Source organism: Dunckerocampus dactyliophorus, chromosome 14 (assembly GCF_027744805.1).
Source record: "Dunckerocampus dactyliophorus isolate RoL2022-P2 chromosome 14, RoL_Ddac_1.1, whole genome shotgun sequence".
In the NCBI taxonomy this organism is placed as follows: Eukaryota; Metazoa; Chordata; class Actinopteri; order Syngnathiformes; family Syngnathidae; genus Dunckerocampus; species Dunckerocampus dactyliophorus.
Genome location: NC_072832.1, coordinates 4,738,249 through 4,764,132, shown reverse-complemented (window position 1 = coordinate 4,764,132; position 25,884 = coordinate 4,738,249). Strand labels below are relative to the sequence as shown.

General features: G+C 43.0%; 4 protein-coding genes and 1 long non-coding RNA gene across 6 annotated transcripts in view; 2 read left to right on the top strand and 3 right to left on the bottom strand.

The window, feature by feature from the left end:
* The window catches only part of hhat (hedgehog acyltransferase), a 28,495-nt gene extending 27,250 nt beyond the window's left edge, over positions 1-1,245 (bottom strand). For both annotated transcript variants that reach the window (XM_054798459.1, XM_054798460.1), the window contains exons 1-4: positions 991-1,245; positions 383-532; positions 238-302; positions 57-170 (exon numbers count right to left, since the gene is read on the bottom strand). In XM_054798459.1, coding sequence (XP_054654434.1) covers positions 57-170; positions 238-302; positions 383-503 — 300 coding nt within the window. In that variant the 5' untranslated portion in view covers positions 504-532; positions 991-1,245. The remainder of the gene's footprint in view (positions 1-56; positions 171-237; positions 303-382; positions 533-990) is intronic.
* On the top strand, positions 55-25,146 carry LOC129193799 (uncharacterized). The gene is made up of 6 exons (XR_008573615.1): positions 55-842; positions 1,956-2,010; positions 2,125-2,366; positions 3,348-3,569; positions 3,655-3,854; positions 25,045-25,146. It is a non-coding gene; the product is annotated as an uncharacterized LOC129193799 (long non-coding RNA).
* On the bottom strand, positions 1,482-5,613 carry myoz1a (myozenin 1a). The gene is made up of 7 exons (XM_054798461.1): positions 5,496-5,613; positions 5,339-5,380; positions 4,081-4,167; positions 3,663-3,850; positions 3,296-3,575; positions 2,662-2,824; positions 1,482-2,353 (listed from the first exon to the last, which is right to left on the bottom strand). The coding sequence occupies exons 3-7, from the start codon at positions 4,163-4,165 to the stop codon at positions 2,119-2,121; spliced, it is 951 nt and encodes a 316-aa protein (XP_054654436.1). The 5' UTR covers positions 4,166-4,167; positions 5,339-5,380; positions 5,496-5,613; the 3' UTR covers positions 1,482-2,118.
* Positions 8,076-16,152, bottom strand: synpo2la (synaptopodin 2-like a). Its single transcript, XM_054798437.1, has 4 exons — positions 15,915-16,152; positions 13,473-13,624; positions 12,678-13,387; positions 8,076-12,176 (listed from the first exon to the last, which is right to left on the bottom strand). Exons 1-4 carry the CDS (start codon positions 16,014-16,016, stop codon positions 9,643-9,645), a joined length of 3,498 nt encoding a protein of 1,165 aa, XP_054654412.1. The 5' UTR covers positions 16,017-16,152; the 3' UTR covers positions 8,076-9,642.
* On the top strand, positions 20,628-22,863 carry si:dkey-174i8.1 (arylsulfatase I). Its single transcript, XM_054798458.1, has 3 exons — positions 20,628-20,954; positions 21,348-21,680; positions 21,777-22,863. Exons 1-3 carry the CDS (start codon positions 20,665-20,667, stop codon positions 22,861-22,863), a joined length of 1,710 nt encoding a protein of 569 aa, XP_054654433.1. The 5' UTR covers positions 20,628-20,664.
* Positions 25,147-25,884: the final 738 nt, after the last annotated feature.

Below are 25,884 nucleotides of genomic sequence, written 5' to 3'. Positions count from 1 at the left end.
AAATGATACTCAGTGGAAGTCCTCTGTGAGGTGGGACAATACAAGATGTTTCCAACCCGTGGGTAAAAGATGCTGCAGAATCTGGATATGACACCATGTCCGATCAGAGTCCACAGCAAGGACTTCTTAGCCCACTTGGTCCACAAGGTCCACTCAAAGTCTGCTGCATCCTGATCAAAACTCATACATTTATAATCACGGCATTGAAGTCATGTCTAAAATAAGAACTGAGCATACCCTTTTAAAACCTTGAATAAGTCCGCTGTCCAGTTGAAATTCTCTGTCTAATCCCGCTTCGTGCTCTGAAACACAGGGCCCAAACACAAACAACTATATTTTCCTGTCAAATCAACAAGACAGGGTAACAACGGCATTATCCTACCTTTTGAGAATCTGTGAAGTTCATAAAAAGAATAGAGATGAGAGCCAAAGGACAGCAGCCAGTAGAGAAGGAGCTCAGGCCATGGCAACGGCGCTAACTGGACCTTAGGTTTGGATGTCATCTGGTAAAAATCCCTTTGCTATAGTGCACCTGCAATAGGATGAGTAACATAATATGCACTCTATTAACACCAAGATACTCACTCATACTCATATTTCTCCCTCTCATGTAGCTTCCCTCTAATGTAGCTAAATATAGTGTCGTAGTCTCAATGTTAGAAACTGGCACTTCAGCGCCCAAGTTTGTTTTAGCGACCTTGTTGACAGAAGTAACATTAGTAGTATTACATACAGCAATGCTTATTGGGAAGGTGCCAACCGTTGCTAGGTAACGTCCAATGCTTTACGACAGTCAGGTTAGCGGTAAAGTCATAGTAACGTCTTCGGTAGGAAAAAGTAAGGTAATGTCATAGTTGTGTAATATTTATTTATAATTACTTTGTCAATACTGCTCCCCGAGTCTTGTCATTCAAGTACAGTCAAGCCGTAACCGTCCATACTAGTTCGGCAGCTAGCTAGCATTAGCTAAACGTTTATTTGGCGAGTTACCTAGAAATGTCAAGTTGGGCTCCATTTTGTTGTTTTCAAAAGCCGGCCACACAATCCGAAAGAAAATATATGGTAGAATGGCAACTTTAGTGCACATAAAAGCGACGCACGAAAGCGTATTGCTTCCGCTTTCTGTTATTCTTCTCCGTGGATGGTGCTTTCTCAATATGGCTGCCCCCACCTGGTTGGGATGACTCTCGGAAAACATTCCAGTGTACTTTTGTCATCTTCTTTTCTTGATTGTGGCGGAATATGTATTTGTCTTGGAATGTTATACAGTATAAATTGGTTTATTATTGATTGTAAGTGATATTTTTTATGATATAACTAACATTTAACATGTTCACTTATTCAATAGGAAATGGCTATCATGCACACAAGCTGAATCTGAGACCTTGCACATTCTGTATTTCCTATATTGTTAGTAAGATCAATGCATTATTAACTAAGAACATTTCAGAAACAATTCCGCAATAATGACAAGTGAGAAATATTCAGGATCTCCAACACAGGTAGTTTTTATGTGTTGCTGCTGATAGACACATAAGGATGCACAACATGCTTGATGGAGGCAAGATATTTACCCTCTATCTATCAACACATATCTTTTCTTGGTTTATGAGACCTCTTTTTACATGCTTAAAAGAGTCATAAAATTTTAATTGCCGCTCAAAATTTTATAGATATTGCTATCTCAGTAGCATACATTTGCACAAAGCAAACAACGTCTTATGAACGAAGATCATTGTTGCAGTTTGAACAAGGGTTTATTTAAGATAAACAGTGGCTAATATCATAGGTTAAGTGTTATGCAGTTCAATGTCCGCATGCAACCTCACTTTGATGAAACTTAAAAACACAGAGGAGCTTGGCTACAACAACAAGACATGCAGACACATTGATATAAAGTACAACAGGCACGTTTAATCTGTAAAATGTGTACATTGTGTTCTTTTGCCTTTCAGAGCAAGAACATTGCCGCATGTCATGTGGGCCATCAGTAAAATCTGCTTCTCTAAAGTGAGTGTGCATGCCAGCATGTATGCATGCATTCTGTCATGTTTTCTTTGCATGTACTGCATGTGTTAGTCTGAGCACAGTGGGCGTTAATGACAACATGGCTACTCTTCACAGCTCGTCGGTTTCCCCATCGTAGGGCACGCCATCCACCTCCACATGGATGCTACTGGGCTCACTGCTGCCCACCCAACCAATGGGCGTGCGGTTGAAGGAAGGTCGGAGGTTGATGTCTTGCTGGTACACCACCGGGGGCTCGGCCACCACTTTGATTTTTACAGTGTCTGGCAGCTGGAATTTCATGAGCTGGTTGGCCTTTTCATATCCGCCGTAGGGCATGGCACTCCTAGCAATACAAGGTGATTTAGTAAAAAAAAAAAAAAAAGACAGTGCAGTGGTTATCATCTTCAAATAATTGCTTTGAGGATGGTCATGTAAATTTAAAACTGCTGAGGTCGAAGGATGGAACCCAGAGGTACTCCGCAAAGTAGCGTTGTTAAATTTTAAGTGCATAAGAGACAATTTATCTCCGTCCTGAATAAAATTGACTCAGTCAGTCATTATTGTGGAACCTCCAAAGTTAAACCCCCAAAAGTTGTGAGTTCAACCAGAAACATTGAAATTATTTATGAATAAAGTCCTTGAGGGAGGTACCTGTTGAAGCTTTTGTAGTTGCGCAGGTCCTTTTGCTTAGTGGGGCTAGGCATTGCCATTTTTAGAGTGGATAACAAACCTTCATCGCCCTTCATGGCCTTCTCCCATGGTGATACGTAGGTCTTCACATGCATCTTTTTGGATGCGTCATCTTTTCCACCACCTGTCGAGGAAGTGTCCTCAGCTGGAAAATGAGACACACTTGGCAGGTCTCAGCCTACGTCTACTTAGTCATGTTAGGGCATGGTCATCTATTGTGAAGGCAAAAGCTCAAAGTATTAGGAACTACTGATTGGGAAACACGACAGTCATTCTGTTTTTTCTTTTTCGTGATCATTAGTGTTTATGCTGTTCAGTAAGGCTACGTTGTTTCCTAAACCTTTTCAGCTCACGTTAAAAAATTTAGCTCATCCCTGGGACCCAAACTTACACAAATACACAATGTATTGCCGTAACAATGACATATTTGTTTCAATTGATGTTAAAGAAAGCAGCAAGCCCCCAACTCAGAGTATTGGAAAGGCTTGCTTCATTGTTAACAAATGCAATAGCTGTACTGATTTTATGAGTCCCACATTATTTCTTAAGGTTGGGAAGCTATGTTCTCTGTACCTTTTGCGACTGTCATACCAACCTTTCAGTAGAGACCCCTCACTAGATTTGTCTTCTTTTCCATCTTTCCCAAGCTGGCCTTCACCACCGTGTCCCGCTGCACCACTCGTTCCTCCAGCAACTCCTGCTGCGACTCCGCCCTTGCTTCCCGGCTTTGGAGGAGGCACGGGGGGCCCACGTCCATACTGAAACACTCCGTAATGCAGCTGCCCTACGTCCTTGCTGAGCAAATGCCCACCCAGGTTTATCGTCTGACTCCCCATGTGACCACCCAGTGAGGGGACAAACCCCTGCAGGTTGTCCTGAAAAGAACGTGATGAATGTAACCTTTGTCATTTCCTCATGGCACCTGCTTTACCTGGACTGTTCCATGTACTCCAGGCACTCACCATGGAGTCACTGCAGAAGATGTCAGGATTGTTCTCGTAGATGAACTTCTCCACCCGCTGCTGCCTCATCTTGAACATCTTGGAGCCTTTGTTCTTGAGCAGCGAGAGCTCCTCCAGCATGATGTCCTTTGGTGTCCCGATCTTTCTTCCCAAGTCGAACTCTGATATATTTGGCACGATCTCGTACTCTAGGTAAGGACCATCCCCCCCCAAAAAAAATCTATGAAGCGTCGACACGTTAAAGCAAAGCAACTTCTGTTGATGGTATTGCATTTTTATTTTATTGTAGAACTGTATCGTCTCGCAGTTGTCTTTTAAAACCTTGTAATCAATCAACATTTTATATATTTTTGCTTACAAAAACAGAAAGACTCCCCAGATAACATATTGTGATGCTGAGGAAATAATTAATCCTTACCATCCTGACTGATTTTTGATAGGTCAATGATGACTTTGGAGGGCTTTTTCCTCTTGGTAATGGGAGCAGGTGTTCTTACAGGCATGACTGGGGGAAACACACAGTGAGAACAACGCTTACTACTACTCATGTGTCAAAACATGCAGAAAAAAAACTAACATGCAAATGAGCAAAAGCAACACTTGCTGTACATTTCCACGAAATTAAGCAAAATGTAAATAATTACATTAGAGAGAATAGTACAAAATGTTTATATGAAACTAGGAATATGACTCAAATCTGCTGCATTTAGGCGCAGATGCACGGAGGGGGTGTGTCATAGCAGCAGCGTTCCAGAGTTCACTGTTTACTGTCAACACGTATAGGCATGGACAACCCATAAAGTCGAGCCGCTTGGACCTGGATGCATCACACAGGCAGGCACCATGGGCACTGCTCATTTGTCAAGTTCAAGGGGGATGTCGGTGCCCTCAGATTCCAGACATTCCCCCAGTGAAACAGATGCCTACTGAAGGATACATACAGTATAGCACAATGAGCATGCTCACTTTTGCTCAGGTGTGCACATAGACGGCATTGACAAATGCTATTCGGTGATATTTCTTTTGAGATGCATATAAGCACCATCAGGACTTTGCATGTCTAGCCCACCCGACTCGTTAAAAGGCAAAACATCACATCGGGTGGCTGTAACTGAACCCACCACAGCTATTTTTAAAATGCATCCCCAGCCAAGACATTTAGTGAAGAGTAACTGCGTCATTTGGTTGTCAAATAAGACTGATACATCCTTTCAGCCCACAAAACACACCCCTAGAAAGTAGTTGTGTTTGTGGAACACAACTGAAAATCCATCAAATTTGTAGCTGGTTGGCTTTCGAATGCATTTTTGAGTCCCTGAAGATGATTACAAGCTCCAGAACCCCCCTCTCCTGCCGTTGGGATTTAGCACCCCTCTTTCAGGGTTTGGTGACGGCATATTAAATCTATGCAGTGCACAGAGGAGGGAGGATCAGCATATTCACCCGTTCCTTTGGTCTTTTTAAGATGCAGTAGCTGTGATACGTAATCATTTCAAAGCATTCTCATTAAAAGAAATACATAATATCATTAATTTAATTTCCTCACATCTGATTTCCTAAGAAATTATAAGAAGAAGCATACGTTTAATTTCCAATCTCTCTTTTACAGTACTAATCAACACTATTAGACAATGAAAAGAGGAGTGTGCACACTGATTGCGTGCTGATCTACTCACCTGAGGGTTTTTTTTATAATCCTGTTGGGGGGAGAGACCGACCTATAAATGCCAAACAGAGGAGTAAGAGACCCAAGATCCCAAGTTTACAAATCCCCCAGCGCCTCTGAACCCTACGACTAGCTGGATCCCAGTCCGGGGGCTGTGCGATACCCACCCTTCACTCAGATGGCAGGTCTTCTTCCAGGCTGGGTCTGTGTGGGTGGCAGCAGCGTTGGAGGAGAAGGAGGGGAGGAGGTGGATTTTGAGGAGTATGAATAGGGTTTGAGGGGCTCCTAAGGCATGGGGGGTGTGGTTGGGGGAGTGCGGTGGGGGGTGCCTGTGTTTTGGCCAGCTGAAAGTGCTGATGGTGATATTAGCGGAACAAAATCATTCTCACAGATGGTTTGGGAGCGTATATTTAGCAGCAGGAACGCCGGGAAGTAAAATCAGTTACAGGATAACCTCAAGGGACCAGGAGGTGTGTTTAGGCTACACGGTGTGAGAGAAAGTGTAATGCACACATGTACATAGTACAAGTCTGAGGTTAAGCACATGTGTGTTTAAGTCAGTTTGTGTTTCAAAGGGAAGGTCAGCTTCTTTACACCCGACACTACTGTACAACTCATAATTGTGATGTTTGTCATATTGTTGTACAAAATACAATACTCTATGAGATCGTTAATATACATCTTAGATTTCATACTGTGGCTAAAGTAGTTATTTCTCTATTCACATCATTCACAAATAAAGTCAAATTGATTGTCAACAGTATTGCCCATATACATAATATGCACAGGGGTAATGCTGAAAACGAAAACACACAAAACTATTGATATCATAATAAAATAGACAATAAGCAGCCTAGAGTGTACTCCGTCTTTTGGCCGAGGGCTCAGCTGGGATAGGCTCCGTGACCCTAATGAGGACAAGTGCTATACGAAATGGATGGATAAAGAAAATAATAATGACAGCATAATTAATATTGCTTACGTCTTTTGACCTTAATTGTCTTATAGAACCTGAGCTTTCCTTAACATACTGTTGATTTTATTAATCATTTTATTATTTAGATTTTCATGGTTTTACTTTGGGTCTTTAGAAGGCACACATGATACTACTTCTTTCTATATCTCTATCCATTGTACAAGGCAATTATATACAAAATACTCTTAAACTTTGTTTTCACCATTAATAGCGCGCTATATACTGTACCTGTGAGTCTGCAGCTTGGCACCCAAATGCCCCATGAAGCACCGCAGTACTCCAGCGCCCCCCAGTGGCCAGTATGATGCAAAATAATAATCACAGCTGTTCTTTCTTTCCTTTCCAGCCATATCGCAAAAACGCCAAACACGAATTCATAATTTAATGAAAGACTTAATGAAATTGTTAAAACGAACAATACAGAAATTTCTGCGAATTCAACATAAAAATATTGTTTGTTTCGGCACCCTAATTTTAACTTCCTACATTTGTTTGTTCGTTTAACATTCTCTTTTTATTTGTACAGTACAGTACAGTATTGAACAGTATAGGATCAAAGTACTCAAACTGGTATCATCTTTTCAGTTAATATGTATTTCTCCAATAGGTTTTAAGTTAACAAAAAAAATACTGGTGGAGGTTGTACTGTTCTTTAAAAATATGTGGTAAAAAGCATGATAATTTATCAGTGTGCAAATTATTTTTTAAAAAGTAATTAGTTGTAGTTACTAGCTACTTTCCCCAAAAAGTCACGGAATTACTCTTACATAAATGTAATTAGTTACTCTTTTGAAAAACCTTTAAATATATGAAATAATTTAGGGTAACACTTTACAATAATGCACACAAAATTACAGTAGTTAATGAGGAACGAACCTACCTAACCCTAACCACTACTCATTAATTACTCATTAGTTCCTCAGTAACTATTTTAAATTTATGTGCCTTAGTTCCTCAGTAGCTACTCCGGTCATTAGTTCCTTGTTAGTTCGTCATTAGTTCCTAGTAACTAGTCTAAATTTATATGCCTTAGTCATTAGTTCCTCATTAGTTCTTCATTCGTTCCTCATTAGTTTCTCAGTAACTATTGTATTTTTGTGTACCTTAGTGTAAAGTGTGACCGAATTTAGATTTACTTTTGTAGTGGCGTATGCAGTTGAGAGATGTTTCATGAGGGTAGAGTCACTCACATCGGACACGGACACAACTCTTTTCTCTGGTACATGGCGCTGAAGTATCGCCGGTACTTACATTGTTAAAACACTAGTTTTAACTCGACAGACTGCTTCAGACTCGCCATTGGCTGTTTGCGGCGTACGGAGGTTTGTAACAACACCCGCCTACAGTAATTAAACTCTGGCACTGATTGGCTTGACATGAAAATGTACTCCACCTTTAGCCAGTCATCACAACTTATATGTCTGTTACCCCTCACCAAAGAAGGACAATCAGGAAAAAGGAAGACCTTTTATTTGACTAAAAATTTTAAAGTCAGTTTTATTTGGGAAAAAAAGATTGTTATTAATTTGTGCTCAGCGCTCATTTGCTCATCAGTTCAGGATATGTGCATCTGATGGATGCCCTCTAAAGGCGGGACACTAGCGCCCCCAATGCTGCTCACATGAAGTGGTTATAACCAACCCAAGAATCAAATATAGAGCAAGAGTCTCATTATTACGGCAAGCTTGATTTGCACAGGAAATGGCAAGAGGCAAACTTCAACTTACTTTAATGAAGTTCTCTTAAAGGCAGCTTAGCCAACACGGCGCAAATGAATAGAGGGTCATCAATTCTAACCACTGACTCATGGTGCGATCAACACAAACACAAGGAATGCTGGGAAGCCAACGCGCACACCTCCCGAACACGCCACAATATGTTATTCTGCTACGAAAATTGTTAAATAGGGGTGGCCATGGAACCGCTACTGTGTATACAGTATGTAAGAAATGTATTTCAACCAGTTGAGTGTGTATACCTAACAATGTGTGTAATGTATAGTGTATGTTCAAGTAAAAAATTGTCCAATGAGCAACAAGGTCAGTATAGAACCAGACATATGAGACAAGTTGAGAGTGCCACAGATCTAATTTTATTCGTCTAAAACGTCTCAGTTTATTGTAAATATAAACAACTCCACTCACGTTCTCAGTATCCAGACACATTTTCATTATCATTCTTTACACCTTCATATCCCCAAACGTTTTGCAGGCATGGCATCATCAATGCAAGGGATAGCTGGAGGAGATATTTTTGGAATAGTAGAAAATAACAAAAGTATAACCTCAGCTAAAATAACAACATTCAATCAAAAGTATATGGACATCACATGAAAACTGAATGAAAACACACGCACACCACAGTGCATCAGTTTTCCTCATTTTAACCATCTAATCTAATCTAATCTCTAGTCCTGGTCCTTTCTTGTCATCCTCCTTTAAATTCTATAGGCTGTGGGTTTTCATTACTTTAACAATTCCACTTTGCATTTCGCATCCAAAACGATGCTCATGATACTTTCCTTTGTAATGTTTATTATTGACTCCATTCCTCTATCAGGCCCATTCTTATCCTCACTCTCCACAGCCCCTCTCGTATCATAAACCCTTTTTCTAAATTCTGGTGCTTCATCGTAGGTCAACATTCCCTTGCACAACTTTGAATTAAATCAACAAAATAAAATATCCAATCTTTACTTTGTGTTATTTGTTTAATGAAATGTACACATATCTTTAAAGATCACACTTAATAGGATGAAGTTCCTGCTGCGCTATTGTTGTATTTAGAAGCTGTGACATCCACTAACAAAGCTACATTCAGTTTTTATAAGGTGACTTAATACCATTATGCCACAGGAGTTATTCACAGTGTTTAATTCCATAGTTTGTATACAGTACAAATATGAATTTACATTTCACAAAATTCATGTATTTTAACAACGGAGTGAAGGTTATGTAATTGATATTTTTATATGAAATACATCTGCTAAAACCTCATCTCCCCCTGGTATATGGTGGGCTACACGGCATAAAGTGTGGTAGTGATACATATGGATACATGCGAATAAAGTTATGTCAGCAAAGTAACCGTGATTAACATAATTATCATTCATTCATTCATAATTTGTATGTAAATATCTTCCTATAGTCACCCCTTTCTAAAAACCTGGTGAACCAGCAATCCCCGACCAAAAAGCTTCTGAAACGATGTGTTATTCTCAATTCGCAACAAACCAACGAGCACTAGCAAAAGCCCCCCCCACCCATACCACAAGTAATGACAACAACAGGTGAACAGTACATGATAATGTCCAGGTGCAGTAGTGGTTTCTTTCCTCCTTAAATTGCCCCGGGTCTCCACACACGAGGCTGTACACCTCCTTTGGTAGCAACAAAACGTGGTTTGGGTGCCTGAACCGCGTTGGCCTTGAGAGGAGGCAACGAGGAAAGGATGCTGAGCTCAGGAGCGCTCTGGAACTGCTTGGCTGCCTGGAGTCCAGTGTTGTAGGAGATTGGACTGTAAGGTGTTGGTGCTTCAGGCCCAGGGTTCAGGAGAGGCATGGCAGATAATTTTGGAAGGCTGGGCAATCCAGCCATTTGGGTGGAAAGTGAAGGTGTGGGTGGGTCCCTGAAGGGGATGTGTGCCAAGTTGGTGTCTGGCGTGAGACCAGGAGGTGGAGTGGTCATGTCAGAGTGATCTATACGCTCTCCGAGGGTAGTAGCTGAGCGGGGTGCAAGGACTTTGGGAACCAGAGATGGAGCGGACATAGGTGTCGGTGTTGAGAATCGCTTTATCTCATAGGTACGAGCTGTTTTTACAGGTATTTGCTTTGGTGAAGTTAGTGAGCTGCCCACCATTGTTGTACAGTGGCCGTGCCTCTGATCCTGGAAAGATGGACCGGCTGATAGATTACCAGCACTTCCACTGTAGTTGAACATGGCAGAGTTAAGCTGATAGGGCTGCCTTCTCATAAAATCCAGAGCTTTTATACCCTCTCTTTGGGAGCCTTCTTTCCCCCTGCTGCTCGGCTTGCCCATGTTCCTCTGAGGCCCCGTAGGGATAGAGGGCGCCAGGAGTGGGTTATAACCAATGGGTGGAGGGGCACGAACATTGGGGGAGTATTTCCATTGAGACGGAATTGAGGGGTTGGAGGAATAGTCAAGGTCTTGGCCAGCACTATGCAGGGCAATTTCCTGTTGGTAGGGGGTCTCTGAGGGGGTGTCCACAACATACCTACCCATGCGGCTCTGTCTACGAGCAAAGAGCTGAGCTCCCTTACCGCCTGCTTGGATAATCTGTGGGGCCTCCTGCGTAACCCGAGGTTTAGGTGCTACTGGGGGAGGCATCCTCCCTGCAGCAACCTCAGCATTGCTTCCTTCCTGCATGCCATCATAGAAAACTTCTGAGAATGGTTGGGCATACTTGTGCTGGGTGGTTCTGTCATCAAGATTCTGCACCATGGACAACAGTTCAGGATTTGGTGAGTTTTTCTTGATTTCTGGCACAGTGAACATAGGTTTGGGTTTGCCACCACGGCGTCGAGCCTCAAGTAAGATTCCTGTTCGACCTCCTGGACCAGCAACAGAGGTTGGTGCGACAGCTTCAGGCTGGGAGACTATGGACACTGGAAGTACAGGGGTCATGGAAATTTGAGGTGGTGGTTGAGGAGTAACTGGTACAACTGGAGGAACCACAGCAACTGTATAAATTGAACTGGGAATTTGAGATATAGGAGGAATTGGAGCTGAAAGCATTGGTTGTGGTGGAGGTGGGGGCATTGACGGTATGGGCATTGGAGGTGCAGTTACATACTGAACTGGATAAGCCACAGTTGTCTGTTGAGCTGTTTGTGTTGCCTCTACAGAAGAGGTAAAGGCAGAAGAGTTTAGAATAACAGGAGCCTCTGCTGTATCAGTTACAGGACCAGAAGGTTTAGCAGGGCCAGGAGGACCAGGAGATAACTGTAACATTACTGATGTAGCATTAATAGCCTGCTCTGGGACAGTGGAAAATCGTGGTGGCACAGCAGCTGCAGATGTAGCTCGCTGGTTTGTTTTTGGGGCAGGTGGTTTGAATGCCACAGGAGCAGTTGCAGCCCGGATAGCAATGAAGCCAGGTGTGAAAGGACGAGCAGTTCTGTTGAGAACATTACTGGCGGGTACTTCTGGTATGGACATCTCTATTGTTGCTATATTGCCCGTGATCACATCCACAGGTGGAGATGAGGTCATCATGCTAGCTGTCCTAACTGCTGCCTGGGATAGGTCTCCATTAGGCATGCTGTACGTTGCAACAGAAATCTGACCTGTGTTTTGGGATACCTCTTGCTGTAGATGTGGCTGCATCTGCATATGCATGTCTGGATGAAACATCTGAGCTTGCTCCATGATAGACTGTTGGGTAGCCTGAGACTGTGTTGCCTCCACCTTCTTTGCATGCTCAGCAGCCCTTTTTCTTTGCTGCTCAAACAGCTGGGCACCCTTCCCTGCAGTGGCATTCAAACCTGGACTTGGAGCATCCTCTTCCCCATCCCCACGACCCTCGATGCCTGCAGTTGCTCTCTTCTCTAGCATATTCAAGTAGTCACTATCCCATGTTGGGTCAGGAACTGCCGAAAAGCCCTCTTCATCAAATTCTGATTCACTGCCAGGTAAAACTCCATCTTCTTCTTGTGAGTCTGGACACTGATCCTCATCCACGCTGCCAAAGCTTGTGAGGGTGTACTTCTTGGAGCGCTGTCGCCTTTTCTTGAACATCAGTACCCCTTTGGAGTGAGGGTTGGGAGCATCCGTCAGTAGAGATGCAATTGTTCTACACTTGCTTCTGGCTTCCTTTACATGCTTGTCCTGTGGATTATCTCCTCGGTTGAGCTCTGCAGGTTATATAAGCCACAACTTTTAGGAATAATTCATAACAGACTTTTCATTACACAAACCAAACTCATTAATTAAAGTATGCATCTTGTCCAAATATGAACTGGATGCATTTTATTATTCGAGATTTGATTGCAAGAACATTCGTATATACTATACAGCAGCAAGGTCATCATATTTCTGAGGTCATCATACAAACCCATCCCAAATGTCATGCCTTAACAGCTATCACTCTCCTAATCTGCTGCAGTAGCACTTCAGAAAAAATTCCAGGCAAGCCTTCAGCTTCTCACATTAGCTGGAGTGAAGAATAAATCTGTGAGTGATTTAATGTATGTGCAAGCTTGTGGAAAGTTGTGGTGTAGGTGATCAGAAGGAGAACATAAAAAATAAGGACACGACATGTTCTTTGATTCATCATGGACAATTTTGTGACACTGTACTGTGTGTCACTGTTTGACAGGATACCTATGAGAATGTTTATAGATAGCTGTACTTACTGGCTTGCTTGGCCTTCTCCATGTAGGTTGTTGTAAGTTCCTCATCGACTGGTTTATTCACAGGGCCCACCATGGGCACGAGCTGACTGCGGGATCCCAACATCATTGCCTCTTTTGCCCTCTCAGGGGATACCAGTGGCACGTTAGCAATCTCTAGAAAGTCCTCCTCTTGCTCTCCGTCGCGTGGCCCCTGGTCGTCTGTTGATGAGATGATGGAAGAAGTCTCAGTTGATGTCTGGGAGGACCACATTCCTGGACCAGGTGGCTGGTAGATCACTTCCCTTCGTGCCACCCCCGGGAGCCCCCCGTCTCCACCTCCCCCACGTGCATCTGACAAATTTGGGTACGCATGTGCATCTGGAGCACTGTCATAGCCGCTCATCTCTGACGTCTCCCCGCCCTCAGGAGAGGTTCTTCCTGTTGGTTTCGCCGTGTTAGAGTTGCTGGGGCTGCGTCGTTTTGGTCTGCGTTGCCTTTCGTAACCTGCCACATCTGCGTCACTATCAGTTTCTCCATAGTAAGCCTCGCTACCAGGTGGAGATGTCAGTCCGCTGGTTAGGGAAGAGCGGCTACGGTGGACCTCACGGATGGGTGCTTGGTGATGGAGGTCGGTGGACGACAGGGCCTGCAGGGAAGCACGGTACTCCTTGTCGATGCGAGGAGATGGGGCGCGGGTGACAAGCACCACTGACTGAAATCCGGCAGGTACTCTATAAGTAGTAAGAGTTTACCTTTCAAAAACAGAGCTTTACTTTTTAAATTAGATGAACCTGTTTAATTTAGTTCTTCTCTGACCTTTTGACACGAATGTGCAGTATCCCTGGAGAGCTGTCTATGAGGTTCATTGCCTGGGCATGGGATAGCGATTCACATGACTGTTCGTTGATGGACACCAGCTCATCTGCTTCCCTCAGTCCCGCTCTACAGGCCTTGCTGCGTTTACGTATCTGAAGAAACAAACATGAAGATCAGCGTCAAGTCTCCTGTCCCTGGTGTATATCTCTCAAGATCAAGGAATGCAAACACTGAGTTTTGAACACTGCATTTAATGGAACATCCAGGGCCCAGTATTCCATCTTAGCACCCACTGACAGGTGTCATTGTAATGAGCCAATTAATGTTTTATTTCCTTCATGTGTCACTGGTTATGGTGGTATGGCTCGTCAGTGGATGTCCACTATTTGTAAATGTGTGGATTTCTCCTGACAGCTTGGTCTTGCTGTGAACAGATGCCACATGTTGCAGCTCAAGTGGGACACTCATACACACTTAAACAGGCAAATGCCAGCCAGCAGCCGTCTTCATTTGGAGCTCTGCTATTTGTGCCCAAGGTCTGCCAGAACCATGGTGTTGCGCCTGCACTAAAGTGCCTCAGGTCTAATGCAAACCATGTCCATAGGCCCAATAATAAATTCAAAGCAGACATTCACAATATTTCCATGAAGTGCACTTTCAGTATAAAGTACTGCCCTGTCAATACTACACTGACTTTAGACTTACATTGGTCAGCTTAATTAGTTTTCTCTTTAGCTATTCTTGCTTGCTTGTAACGCAACCCCAAATCCATATTTAGAGAAGCCTTTTAAATTGGTCAAGATATCAGTTATTCATTCAGTCACCTTGTGGTTACAAAGCGTAACAGTTTCAATACTCTACACACGTACACACACACGCACACACACACGGGAGCACACCGCTGGTACAAAAATACACCTTCACTCATAAATAAACACACAAACATGCACAGCCAAAGATCCACAGGCACAAACCCAACGCTCCCAAACCCCAAACTGTCAGACATCATACACCTGTTGGCGTACATGACGTCTGACATGACTACGCCTTCCTGCTCTCTGGGGTGAAGGAGCACACTGGTGTAGATGAGAACAGGAACAGCTGTCCTTTGCCGTAAAGGTGATTTGCTTTTCTCCCATTGCTGTGTATGCACCACAACAGTGTGTGCGTCTACATACATATGCAAGCTGTCACGTGTTGAGGTTAATCTGTTTAATGTAGGATCTGTGATACATTTATTTTCATTAGGATGTAAAGTGAATGTCTTCATTAACTTAATCATCTTATTCAAGATTAGTAGACATATGATTGGTCTAGGTAACAGGCTTTCCTTCCCAGAAAGAGAGTGATCCGCTCCTCTTAAAGCAACTCCATACTGAGGACAGCAAGTACAAAGTGTATGAGGTTGATTTTTTAGTGCTGAACTGAAATATACACCCTGGCTAACCCCGTGACCTGCTGTTTCTTGACCAAAAATAGACACCTGCCCAGTGAACCCTTAATAAAAGTGTGCTTGGATTGAATTGTTTGTGAGCAGTCTAAACACCTTGTGACGAATGATGATGTCAATGACTCAAAAGCTGGAATTATATCAATATGAACTCAACAAAGGTCCTCATAAAAGTTAATTTTTGTACTTCAGTGTGCTCGAGTCGTTTTAGCTTGACAGAGATGAGGTGAGTGATTCAAAGTTTGAAGAAAATGTGAGCATTCAACATATCTGAGCTGTCTCATTGGAAAATGGGAGGATTTTACCATTTCATAAAAATATGGATAAGCTGTAGATTAAACCTAGATAGCTAACAGAAAAACATAAAAAAACTTGTAAGGCAACAGATGACTACAATGCTGAAGCGGACCCTGATTTATTGAAATCCCCGGCATCTTGATCCAGACTTTCATGCTATGCTGCTGTGATGCAAGTGTTTCCATATAAATCTCAAATAACCTGACAGGTTAAACACGACCACAGTGGTTATAGTCACAATGGCATGTTCACCCAAAGCTGTACACAATAAAGACACATTAACGGTCTGTAGTGAGATAACCGCAAAGGTATAAACGTCTCCGCTGCAATGCGGACATGAACCACAATTTATACAAATAGTTTTGGCAAAGTCATTCATAAATAACAATTTCACATTATCATTATTATTTATTATTATTATTATTAATTATAGAAGGGGTTTGTGTGTGTGTGTGTGTGTGTGTGTGTGTGTGTGTGTTGCACAACATTCCCATTTGAATTTTAAGTATAAAGGTCACATAATAAGTGCTTAGCCTAAGCGCTAATCTCATATTCCCATATTTACATCCCAACTCAGTCTGGGATAATTAAAACTTCACTTTCTTTATACACTATCCCTCTCACAAACCCTAAAATACCTGCTTCAGATGAATGTTTTAACAGCATCATTTAACCCACTGAGAGGCCCATCTTACCTTTGCCACCTGGAGTGGTCTGTGATGTTCCACGCCACCCTGGAGACGGAAACCCCATGGCGCTCCACCAGACAATGTAATCAACACTTCTTCTGCAACCATTGTGATGCCGTCCGACTGTTTTTTTTTTTTTAAGATTTTTTTTCCTGCGTATCCCCCTGCTCTTTGCGTTTTTAATGTTTTCGTCCGGGGCCCCTCAATGCCTTGGCCCCATGGTCAGCAGTCAGGGCCCCCCTGAACAAACTCTGACCAACGCTTTGCCTGCCACACTGTCCGAGCTCTGACGTCTTTCTAAGTCCAGCCCCGAGGCCGAGGCTCACACCTGAACACACACACACACACACGCACACACACACTTTTGTGCACCCACTCATGCCCACAGTGGGCCAACTATCATAGCCAAGAGTGCAGGAGGGAGGTATCGTATGGGAGGGGGTCTGCTTACACGGAGGAATGCCTGGCCCAAACGAGTGAGGGGCGGCTCTAGCGCTAACACATGTCCTGTCACTCAGACCTGTGGAACTGAGTTGCTGATAGCCCATCCAAAAATAGGACACTGCCACCACCTCTGCTCCTCTGGAGACCAAGAAAAAGTGAACACATCAGAACATCAAAATAGACCCCTTTTATATATTCAATATTCATTAGCTTAATCACCTCTGTAACTTTTAGCAAACATCTCAAGTTCTGATATGATTTGTATTTACAGTATGTCACCAACAGTCCATTCATTGCTTGTTGTGGACATTGAGGCTGCTGTGGCATCCAGCCGGGTCCTCATGGGTATGAAGACATTCTAGGCTGTCATCAGTGAGCTTTTGTGATAAATACAGGATGAACAGCCTGCATAGCTACAGTGAAAAGTGTCCAAAGCTGGGATTCCTAAGTAACTAGTAAATGACATACAGATGGCGCCCTTGGTGGCTTGTATTAAACCCACACACTAATGGTGTGCGATGACAGGAAAGCCAAGCAAATTTACTTGTAATTCAGTGTAAAGCTGTCTTTATGTGCTGGCAAGCAGTTACATGGATTCATCCTACAGCCCATGTATCTTTTAGCCACGGCACAATCTTTTTGGTTGTGGTTGCAGCCGTAGATAAGCTATTGTTGCAGAACAGGACCCCAACATTTGGTATACATTCAATATTACAAATGTCAACCTTGGAGTAGAGAAACTGATCATCAAACCCAATCGGATTTACCTTGGACTAAATTAATCCCCATGGATATTGACGTAAAGCCTACTCGTGATACACACAGTGACTAATGCAGCATATAAAACCTAAAAGTCAAATCGATAAAACCAACGTATTAGCCATAAACGTTCAACATGCAGTGAGGCTTCTCATTGCTTCCATCTTTCTCTTGTTCTCTTGCACCTTGTCAATTAGTCTTTTAGTGTTAGAACACAATAGTATTGTACCTAGTGTTACATTATGGGAAATGTAATCGTATACAAACACAGTGCCATATTTGCTGTATACATAGTATCCCAGGAAACACACAGTAGGTGCATGTAAACATGGATAAATTGTGCTATATTTTCCTCTGGGGCACAGGCTGGCCTTTAAACTGTTTGATATAGGCTGGATTCCCCCTGCCGCATCGCTAATATAAACGCTACTGGAGGTTACCAATGATAGCTGCTCCCCCTGGCAGCTTGGCTCTGCAGCTGTCTCCAGATCTCAGGATAGTAACTAAGATCAGTCCTGGGTCAGACACTCAAGAGGAAATGTCACCCATTTTCCTGGGGACGGTGTCAGATCTGACAAGTTAAAGCATGTTCTACCTTACACGGACAAAACTGATGCAGATTATATGAGATCTGCAGTTACGCCGGGGACAGAGAGAGGGCCAAATATATGAACGACAGTAATGCAGCTTTGCAGATTAGTCGTGCCAACAACTCCCTCTTGCGGCAGTACGTGATCCAGTTGTTTTTCTCCTGGGTTCTTTCTCTCATTTGTTATTGCAAATAATAAGATGATTGAGTTGACTTCCAATGTTTAAATATCAGTGTTGTCTATTGTGGTATGTATAGTACGTGTTGGACTCCCTGCCATAGTTAAGCAGAGTTTCAGCCTTTTTAAGAATACACTTGAATAAGCGGCCCCATTTTAGTTAAAAATATTCAGTACAGCAGACAACCTGCTTGACACATCTTACGTTCTCCTGTGGGCCTGTATCTTTAAGCGCTGCATAAATAACCATACTGAGGTATATAGGATATATAGGTGAGTAATGATTTTTACACCTGTCATCTACAAATAATCTTAAACATGTCCGCTTGTCTGTGTATCTGTCATTGGAGTTAGTTTTGTAATGGATGACGTTACGACAGCAGACTGCACACAAAATCTTTGCGTGGCCTTTCAGGAAACACGTTTCACATGACTCCCTGGAAGTCTCACATTTTCAAAATGTCAAGTTAGAAAGGTTCTGTTTCCATTAGAAAATATAACATTTGCACTTTGCTGTAAATGTAGCTTTTTACTGACATTCACATGATATTTAGTTTCGACTGTGTATTAATTATATTATTTCTGATCATTAATATTGCTTTTATCTTATTTTAGCAATTGCCTTGGGGCTAAAACCATTGAACATTTGCATTATTACTTGCAATATGCAATATGCATTATTACTTCAATCCCCAGGATGGCGCTCTCCACTGGCCTTATGACCACCTTACATACACACATAAACACAAATGATGGGGTTTGTGCCTTTCCTTTAATTTTTGGTGAGTCACAATCAAACAGTTTAAAGATAAAGGTAGTGCTTTGAGAGATATACTCCAAGTCTAGCTTTGATATGATGCCATCTGCATCTTTTGTATTGTGTGCTGTAACTCTCTGTCCTTGGTTTTAAAGACGCAGGGCTACTTCAACCTTGAGTCAAGACTGAAATCTCAGAAGTTCTTAAATTGAGTCTCCACAATCAAGGTCTCCATGTTGTCATACAGTGGGGGAAATAATTATTCCATCCCCTGCTGATTTTGTAAGTTTTCCCCCTTACGAAAACTTGGAACAGTCTATAGTTTTGGAGATTTAGTTTAACAGAGAACAAAAAAAAACCTTGTTGGCAAGTGCAGAGGTCATATGTTTCTTATAGTTGGTCAGCACTCCATCTCAAGGGGGATTTTGGTCCACTCATCTTGAACCACTCCTTTGTGGACATAAAGCATACTTGGCTGTATGCTTTATGTCATTGTCACGCTGCAAGACCCATCCACGTTTGACAGTGGGTATGGTGTTCTTGGGGTCATATTCAGCATTTTGCTGTTTTCAAAAACGAAAAGCTTCATTCTGGTCTCGTCTGACCACGTCACATTCTTCTAATGTCTTTGTAAGGGGTAAACTTACCAAATCAGCAGTGGATCCTCTAGTGATTTGCCCCACTATTGTAGAATGTGTGTTCAGACTCATACATAGCCGAATATTTTTTACATTTGCACTTTGACTGCATGGATTTTTTTTCACTTTCCATTTTAAACTAATTCAAATTTTTTTCATTCTTCTGTCCCTGAGGCTACACCTTGAGACTCAAAATTAAAAGCGACAAGCTTTGTTTATGATTCACTCCCATCCAGCGTCCCTCTAACTGGCTTCCGCCGCTTTGCCACAGCAGCATTTCCTCTCCTGCCTTATAACTCTGTGCCTCTCGCACGGTCGTCATTCTCTCTGTAGACAAAAAGGTCGAGAAATTTGCCGCCGGGGTGAGGCAAACAAGAGGTTGCTCCAAAAACATACGGTAGAAAATTGACTCAGAATGTGAGCCATTGATTTCCTCTCTGTGTTATGGGAAGGGGATGGCAATGATGTGAAGGCTGAGAGCCTATATGGTCGATACAAAGTCCCATCACAGCGCCGGATGTTCCTTCATGGTCAGATCGGTTTTCATAGTCCCAAGTGGAGCGGTAATTGTTGTCAGGTGACTATTAATTGAGCGGTATCTGGCAGTGGGATAAAGGTGACGGGGGGTGGGGGGATTATTTGATTTCTATTGCAGATTTCCAGGATGATTTTGAAATGCGGTGTGCAGGAAGTAATAGTTAAATAATCGGTTGCTGCTCTCTTAATGTTACTTTAATAAGAGTGGCAATTAGGAAACGAGAGAGGGAATGACAACGTTTGGCCAATTGTTTTTGTTATAGTAGTAATAGTTGTAGTAGTGACAGCAACTTTAAATGCCATTTTATTCTGACAGGTTTGGGAGCATACATAACACATTATAGTATATTTATTTAGTTTGAAAGACTTCATGTGCATTCATGTTGCTCTGACAACGTATAACCTCATTGATCTTCTTTTGTGAGCCCAAGGAATTAATTCAGATTTTCAAGTTCACATCGGACCCTCAGTTCATATAGCTCTGAGACATTTGGGTTGTATGCCAGTTTAATGCATTTTGTATGTCTCTGTGTGCGTGTGTGCACTTCAGTCGACCACACGGTTTACAGCCAAAGTGTGAGGCGCCCAAAAGTCCAGAGGAATGTAATAAGGTACTGCAAAGGTGTGTCTCTCTGACGCTCAGTCGCACATTCACAACTCTTTGCCCCTCTCTGCATTTCATCCGACACCTGCCATGGTGTCTGGCTCCAATTTACCCTTGTCTCATACTACTTTTGATTTAGGATTTCCAAAAATGGACAGATAGGACTTTTCGACTTTGGAAGATCCACGATTTTCTGCAAAAGCCATCCTGAGATTTACCTTCTGCGGACTAAGTAGAGCAGTCACTGAAGATGAAGAGCTTTATCTCTTTTGCATTTTTCCTAATTATTTGGGAGAACTGGCTCCGAGGCCTGGGCTGCAGTGGGGAACGAGTGCATGGCACAGGAAAGGCGCCAGGGCCCAAAGCCCCCCATCTCATCTTTGTCATGGTAGATGACCAAGGTTACGGTGACATTGGCTACCATGGCTCCGATATCCACACTCCTGCACTGGATCAGCTGGCAGCGGATGGGGTGAAACTTGAAAATTATTATGTCCAACCAATCTGCTCACCCTCTCGCAGCCAACTCATAACAGGACGGTAAGTCATTTACCATTTATTTCATAGTCGTATCTGACAGAAAATAGGTTACCATGTCTGGTTCAGGGGCCTATTACTTCTCTGCTATGACTGTCTGATTTTTATTTAAATGTCAAGAATAGGTTGGATTAAATTAAACAAAAATACACACTGTAGGCTTTTGTTTTTTGTATTATGCTAAACTGTTTAATCAGTGTTGAAGAAATGGCTATTACACCAAAAAAAAAGACATACTGTATAGTAGATGCCTGAAACTGTTGGACCTAACTGTTTTATGATGTTTCTGACAACCAAGAGTGAAATCTTGTTCTTACCATTCTGTGAAATACTCATATTTTTATTTACAACCAACATCTCATCAAGCTTCCTTTCTTTCCTCTCTTTGGGAGCCAGCTACCAAATTCACACCGGCCTCCAGCATTCAATCATCCGGCCACGTCAACCTCTCTGCCTCCCCCCAGACATCCCCACCCTACCCGAGCGTCTGGCTGAGGTAGGCTATGCCACCCACATGGTAGGGAAATGGCACTTGGGCTTCTGCAGACCCGGCTGCTTACCCACGGGGCGAGGCTTCCAGAGCTTCCTTGGGACGCTGACTGGCAGCGGGGATCACTTCTCTTACCAGAGCTGGGACGGGGCGGAAGCTTGCGGATTTGACCTGCATGATGGAGACAGGCCAGCGTGGGAGATGGCTGGCAATTACTCGACTTTACTTTACATTGACAGGTAAGTGTCACAGTTGTTTCAGGCTCCGAACTAGACATCCTTATCCATTTCCAGTTGAAAATGTTGCCAACAGTCTTATTCCCTTTATACAAACAGAGTGAAGCAGATTCTGAGGAGCCATGACCCCGAAATACCCCTCTTCCTCTATCTGTCCCTTCAGGCCGCCCACACACCTTTGCAGGTACCTGACCACTTCCTACACCCATACAGTTCTCAGTGCAATCGTGTCAGGCGCCACTATGCAGCCATGTTAAGCTGCCTGGATGATGGAGTCAGGCAAGTGGTACAAGAGCTGAAGACCAACGGACTTTATGAAAACTCAGTAATGATCTACTCCTCTGATAATGGCGGGCAGCCTCTGTCGGGAGGCAGCAACTGGCCACTTAGAGGTGGCAAAGGGACTTATTGGGAAGGGGGCATCCGAGCGGTTGGCTTTGTCCATAGTCCCCTTCTGAAGAGGAAGGGTGTTGTCAGCAAGGCACTGATACACGTCTCCGACTGGTATCCCACATTACTGGCGCTGTCTGGGACCCTACATTCCCTCCATGGTCTGGATGGTCATGATGTGTGGGGCACCATCAGCGAGGGTCTACCATCTCCTCGCACTGAAATCCTTTTCAACATTGACCCAGTCTCCAGGAAACCCGGGGAGCCTTATGACAAGGCCTTGGTGCTCAACGGCTTTGGCATCTGGGACACAGCAGTGAGGGCAGCCATAAGGGCTGGTGATTGGAAGCTGTTGACTGGAAATGTGGGTGATGGTGACTGGACGCCACCGCAAGCCTTCGCAGACGGTCCAGAGAGGTGGCAGAGATTGGAAAAGCGGCGCAACGAGGTGGGGAAGTCGGTTTGGTTGTTTAACATCTCCTCTGACCCTTATGAGAGATCAGATATGGCTAAGGCTCGTCCTGAGATAGTCAAGCATCTTCTCACCAGACTGGCAGAATACAACCAGACTGCTGTGATGGCAAAAAATCCTCCTGACGATCCTTTGGCGGACCCTGAGCTGCATGGTGGTGTATGGGGTCCCTGGATGGGCCTGGAAGGGCAAAGGGGCAATGATGGAGAGGGGGGTCTCAGGAATGAAAGGGTGACAAAAGTGAAGCAGTGCAAGTTATGCAAATTAAGAGCCCTCTTTAAAAAGGTGGAGTCACGTCTGCAGAAGACCGCCGTATTCTTCTGAGTGTTGTGGCAGGGATTGTAATTGACTGAAGAAGCAACATTTTTAAATTAACCCATCGTTTGGGGAGACCTTGAGGGGTGTATCCTAACCCCTTAACAGATTAACTGACTGAATCAGCTGTCTGAGCTACATCCACCATGTAAGGTCTACTTCCTGTGAAAGTGACAAGCCAACAACCCTGAGCAGTTTAGATACTCTTCTGCCATCATCAGCGATCCCACACATGACACAATACCATCAGAACCATGAGATACCTCCCGAGTGTAGCTTGATAATGAATATTCAGCTGTCCTCATTTGCCATTTCTTTCCCCCTCTGGTCAACTCTCCCACTCCCCCCGCCGTCGCCCTCCTCCAGCAACCCTCTCCCTTGTGTTTCACTCCTTTTTTTTTGCCTACTTACTTTTCTCTAGAGAGCATCATGATGCACAGTTTGTTAATGGAGGAGAAAAATGTTACATTAATATCTATATACATGATTGCAATAAAGTAACCTTATACCCTCACATTTGATTTTTTTTCCCAGGTAAGTAGAGTGTGTACTATATTGTGTTGCATGTTGTATGTCATAATTATGTATATATACATTATATACAGTACCAGTCAAAAGTTTGGTATGAGATAGTGTCTCCAAGCTTTTGATTGGTACTGTATATTGTCAATGGACCTATGTTGCCCATACAACAGAATTGAAACATTGGCATTTGCTTCTAAGACTGCACAACTGTGACAATATTGACTGAGTTTACAGGAGTCATAAGAAAGATTATTTTCTCAAAAATCAGACAGTAGAGTGCCTCTTGCTGGTTATTCAAACAAGTGCAGCTTATATACTGTATGTCCTGTCCTTCAATAAAACGCTGTTGTAAAACATTAACAAATTTTGAGGAAAGATTAGTGAAGCCATCTTGTAAGTAGAAATCTGTAATTAGCATTTTACATATGCGCTTATGTTATAAAAACAATCTCCTTGAGCACTTTTTAATCTTAATGAATGCACTGGACAGTTTATTAGACACAACTTCAAAGTCAAATGAGATCCAGTTTAGGAGAATTGTAGAAAAATCTTGACAAAGATAATAATGCTCATTCAACATCAATTTGCCACTGACTGTATACAGTGTTCCCTGGCTACATCGCGGTTCACCTTTCGTGGACTCGCTGTTTCGCTGATTTTTTAGTGTAATTGTTGTGCTTCTTTTTTTTTAAAGGCTGAGCCTGGCCCTTGAAGAAGATTTGCGAAGTTGAGTGTTGTAGTTCTGTGCTTTAGCAGGCAGCAGTGTCTCTCTATTCTCTCTCTTCTGTCTGCACCACCCTTTGTATTCTGCATCCTGATTGGCTGTAGACCATTGTCAATCAATCTCCTTTGTGCCGTCTACTCTTGTGGTCATGGCTAAGAAAGAAGCTACGACGACAGGAGCAATATGTTTTAACAAGGACACAAAAATGCTACGGCAGGATGAGGCACGGTCAGAGGAGTGAATACGCGTGAGTCACTTAATAATTTCTTGTGTCGATTAGTTTCATTATTAAAACAAAATTTGAACTTTGAAAGTGTTTAAACAAGAGAGACATGTTAGAAAATGTTAAAGGAGACCTGCTATACTCATTTTTGGGCCTTTGTATTGAGTTCTGGACTCCTATAGAGCCTCATAAGGGAAAGCTAAACAAAATTAGCTTTCCCTCACAACCGAACAAACATTTCCTGGGAGCCATTACTAACACGGTGATCAGAGAAAGCAGAACGGGGGGAGGGCAGGCCTACACCGTGTATCTGGGCGTGCCCATATAAGAAAATCCAGGTTGCATTGACGTCAGTGGAACTAGGTAAACTCCGTAAAACACAGCGTGCAGAGCCATCCAAAACTGATATCAAGGCTCACTTCCAAATGTGCAAACCTCATTATCTGACGCGTTGGGATCGTTTAACGTAAAAATACAACAATGTAACAATATTTATAGGTCAGAAAAGACGAAAAGCATAATAAGTCCCCTTTATAAAGTGTATGGTGAGGGTTTTACAGCCTTAAAACATGTATAATAATTGTCAAAAAATATATTGGGCTACTTGGTGGATTTTCACTATTTTGGGAACCTATCCCCGCGATAAACGAGGGAACATTGTACTGTATTTTTAGGCTGCTCATAACTAACCAAAGCTTATTAATTGCCTATTTCAAAGGACAAAAAGAGGACTGCAGAGTGGTGAAGATGTAGACATGTTGCTCTGAGTGCTCTCTGATGCCCACACAAGCCACTTCCAGTCGACTGTGATGGCCCGCAGAAATGAGGCTGCACCATCAGATGTTGTAAATCGCAAAGGAGGTGTCACACAAACGTGTGCCCACCCACACACACACACACACACAGGCTGGAACACAATGCATCCAGTACGTGGGAGGGAGCTGTCATATTCATTGTAGGCTGATGCTCATTTAAATGTAACACAGGCTTCTCTTTGTGATGGACATTATCTTCTACATTTGGCGCGCATGTCCACCAAGCAATGACATACACTGACTGGCTACAACATTAGATATATCTGCACAATCTAAAAAGATCCTGTACAAGAGCTGTATCAGTAATTCTATGTTTAAAAAGATAACAATGCTCACTTAAAACAATTTAAATGCAGCACTTGTTTTCACTCCCATCTTTCCTGAGCTGCACTCATAGATCTAAAACTTTTTTCTATGTCCACCAAAGGCCTACTTCTCTCAAATATAGATAACAAATGTGTCTAAATCTGTGTTAGTCAGCACTTCTCCTTTGCCGAGATAATCCATCCATCTCACAGGTATGGTATCTGCTGATTAGACAAGCGTGGTCATAGGCAGGAACTGGAACACTCTATGGTGTACAACAATCCAGAGCGTCCCAAACATGTTTAATGGGTGACATGTCCGGTGAGTATGCTGGTCATGCAAGAGCTGGGATGTTTTCAGTTTCCAGGGAGTGTCCAGGTTCTTGCAACGTGGGGCCGTGCATTATCATACTGCAACATGAGATGATGGTCGTGGAG

What these genes read in the sequence shown, in the direction of transcription:
- myoz1a (XM_054798461.1), bottom strand. Translation starts at nt 4,165, where the DNA reads ATGCCTGTAAGAACACCTGCTCCCATTACCAAGAGGAAAAAGCCCTCC. An exon ending in TCTTCTGCAGTGACTCCATG is followed by an intron (nt 3,576 to 3,662) that starts GTGAGTGCCTGG and finishes CGTTCTTTTCAG; the next exon opens with GACAACCTGCAGGGGTTTGT. An exon ending in AACTACAAAAGCTTCAACAG is followed by an intron (nt 2,354 to 2,661) that starts GTACCTCCCTCA and finishes TTGTATTGCTAG; the next exon opens with GAGTGCCATGCCCTACGGCG.
- synpo2la (XM_054798437.1), bottom strand. Translation starts at nt 16,016, where the DNA reads ATGGTTGCAGAAGAAGTGTTGATTACATTGTCTGGTGGAGCGCCATGG. An exon ending in CTGCACATTCGTGTCAAAAG is followed by an intron (nt 13,388 to 13,472) that starts GTCAGAGAAGAA and finishes TACTACTTATAG; the next exon opens with AGTACCTGCCGGATTTCAGT. An exon ending in GGAGAAGGCCAAGCAAGCCA is followed by an intron (nt 12,177 to 12,677) that starts GTAAGTACAGCT and finishes TATAACCTGCAG; the next exon opens with AGCTCAACCGAGGAGATAAT.
- si:dkey-174i8.1 (XM_054798458.1), top strand. Translation starts at nt 20,665, where the DNA reads ATGAAGAGCTTTATCTCTTTTGCATTTTTCCTAATTATTTGGGAGAAC. An exon ending in AGCCAACTCATAACAGGACG is followed by an intron (nt 20,955 to 21,347) that starts GTAAGTCATTTA and finishes TTTGGGAGCCAG; the next exon opens with CTACCAAATTCACACCGGCC. An exon ending in ACTTTACTTTACATTGACAG is followed by an intron (nt 21,681 to 21,776) that starts GTAAGTGTCACA and finishes TTATACAAACAG; the next exon opens with AGTGAAGCAGATTCTGAGGA.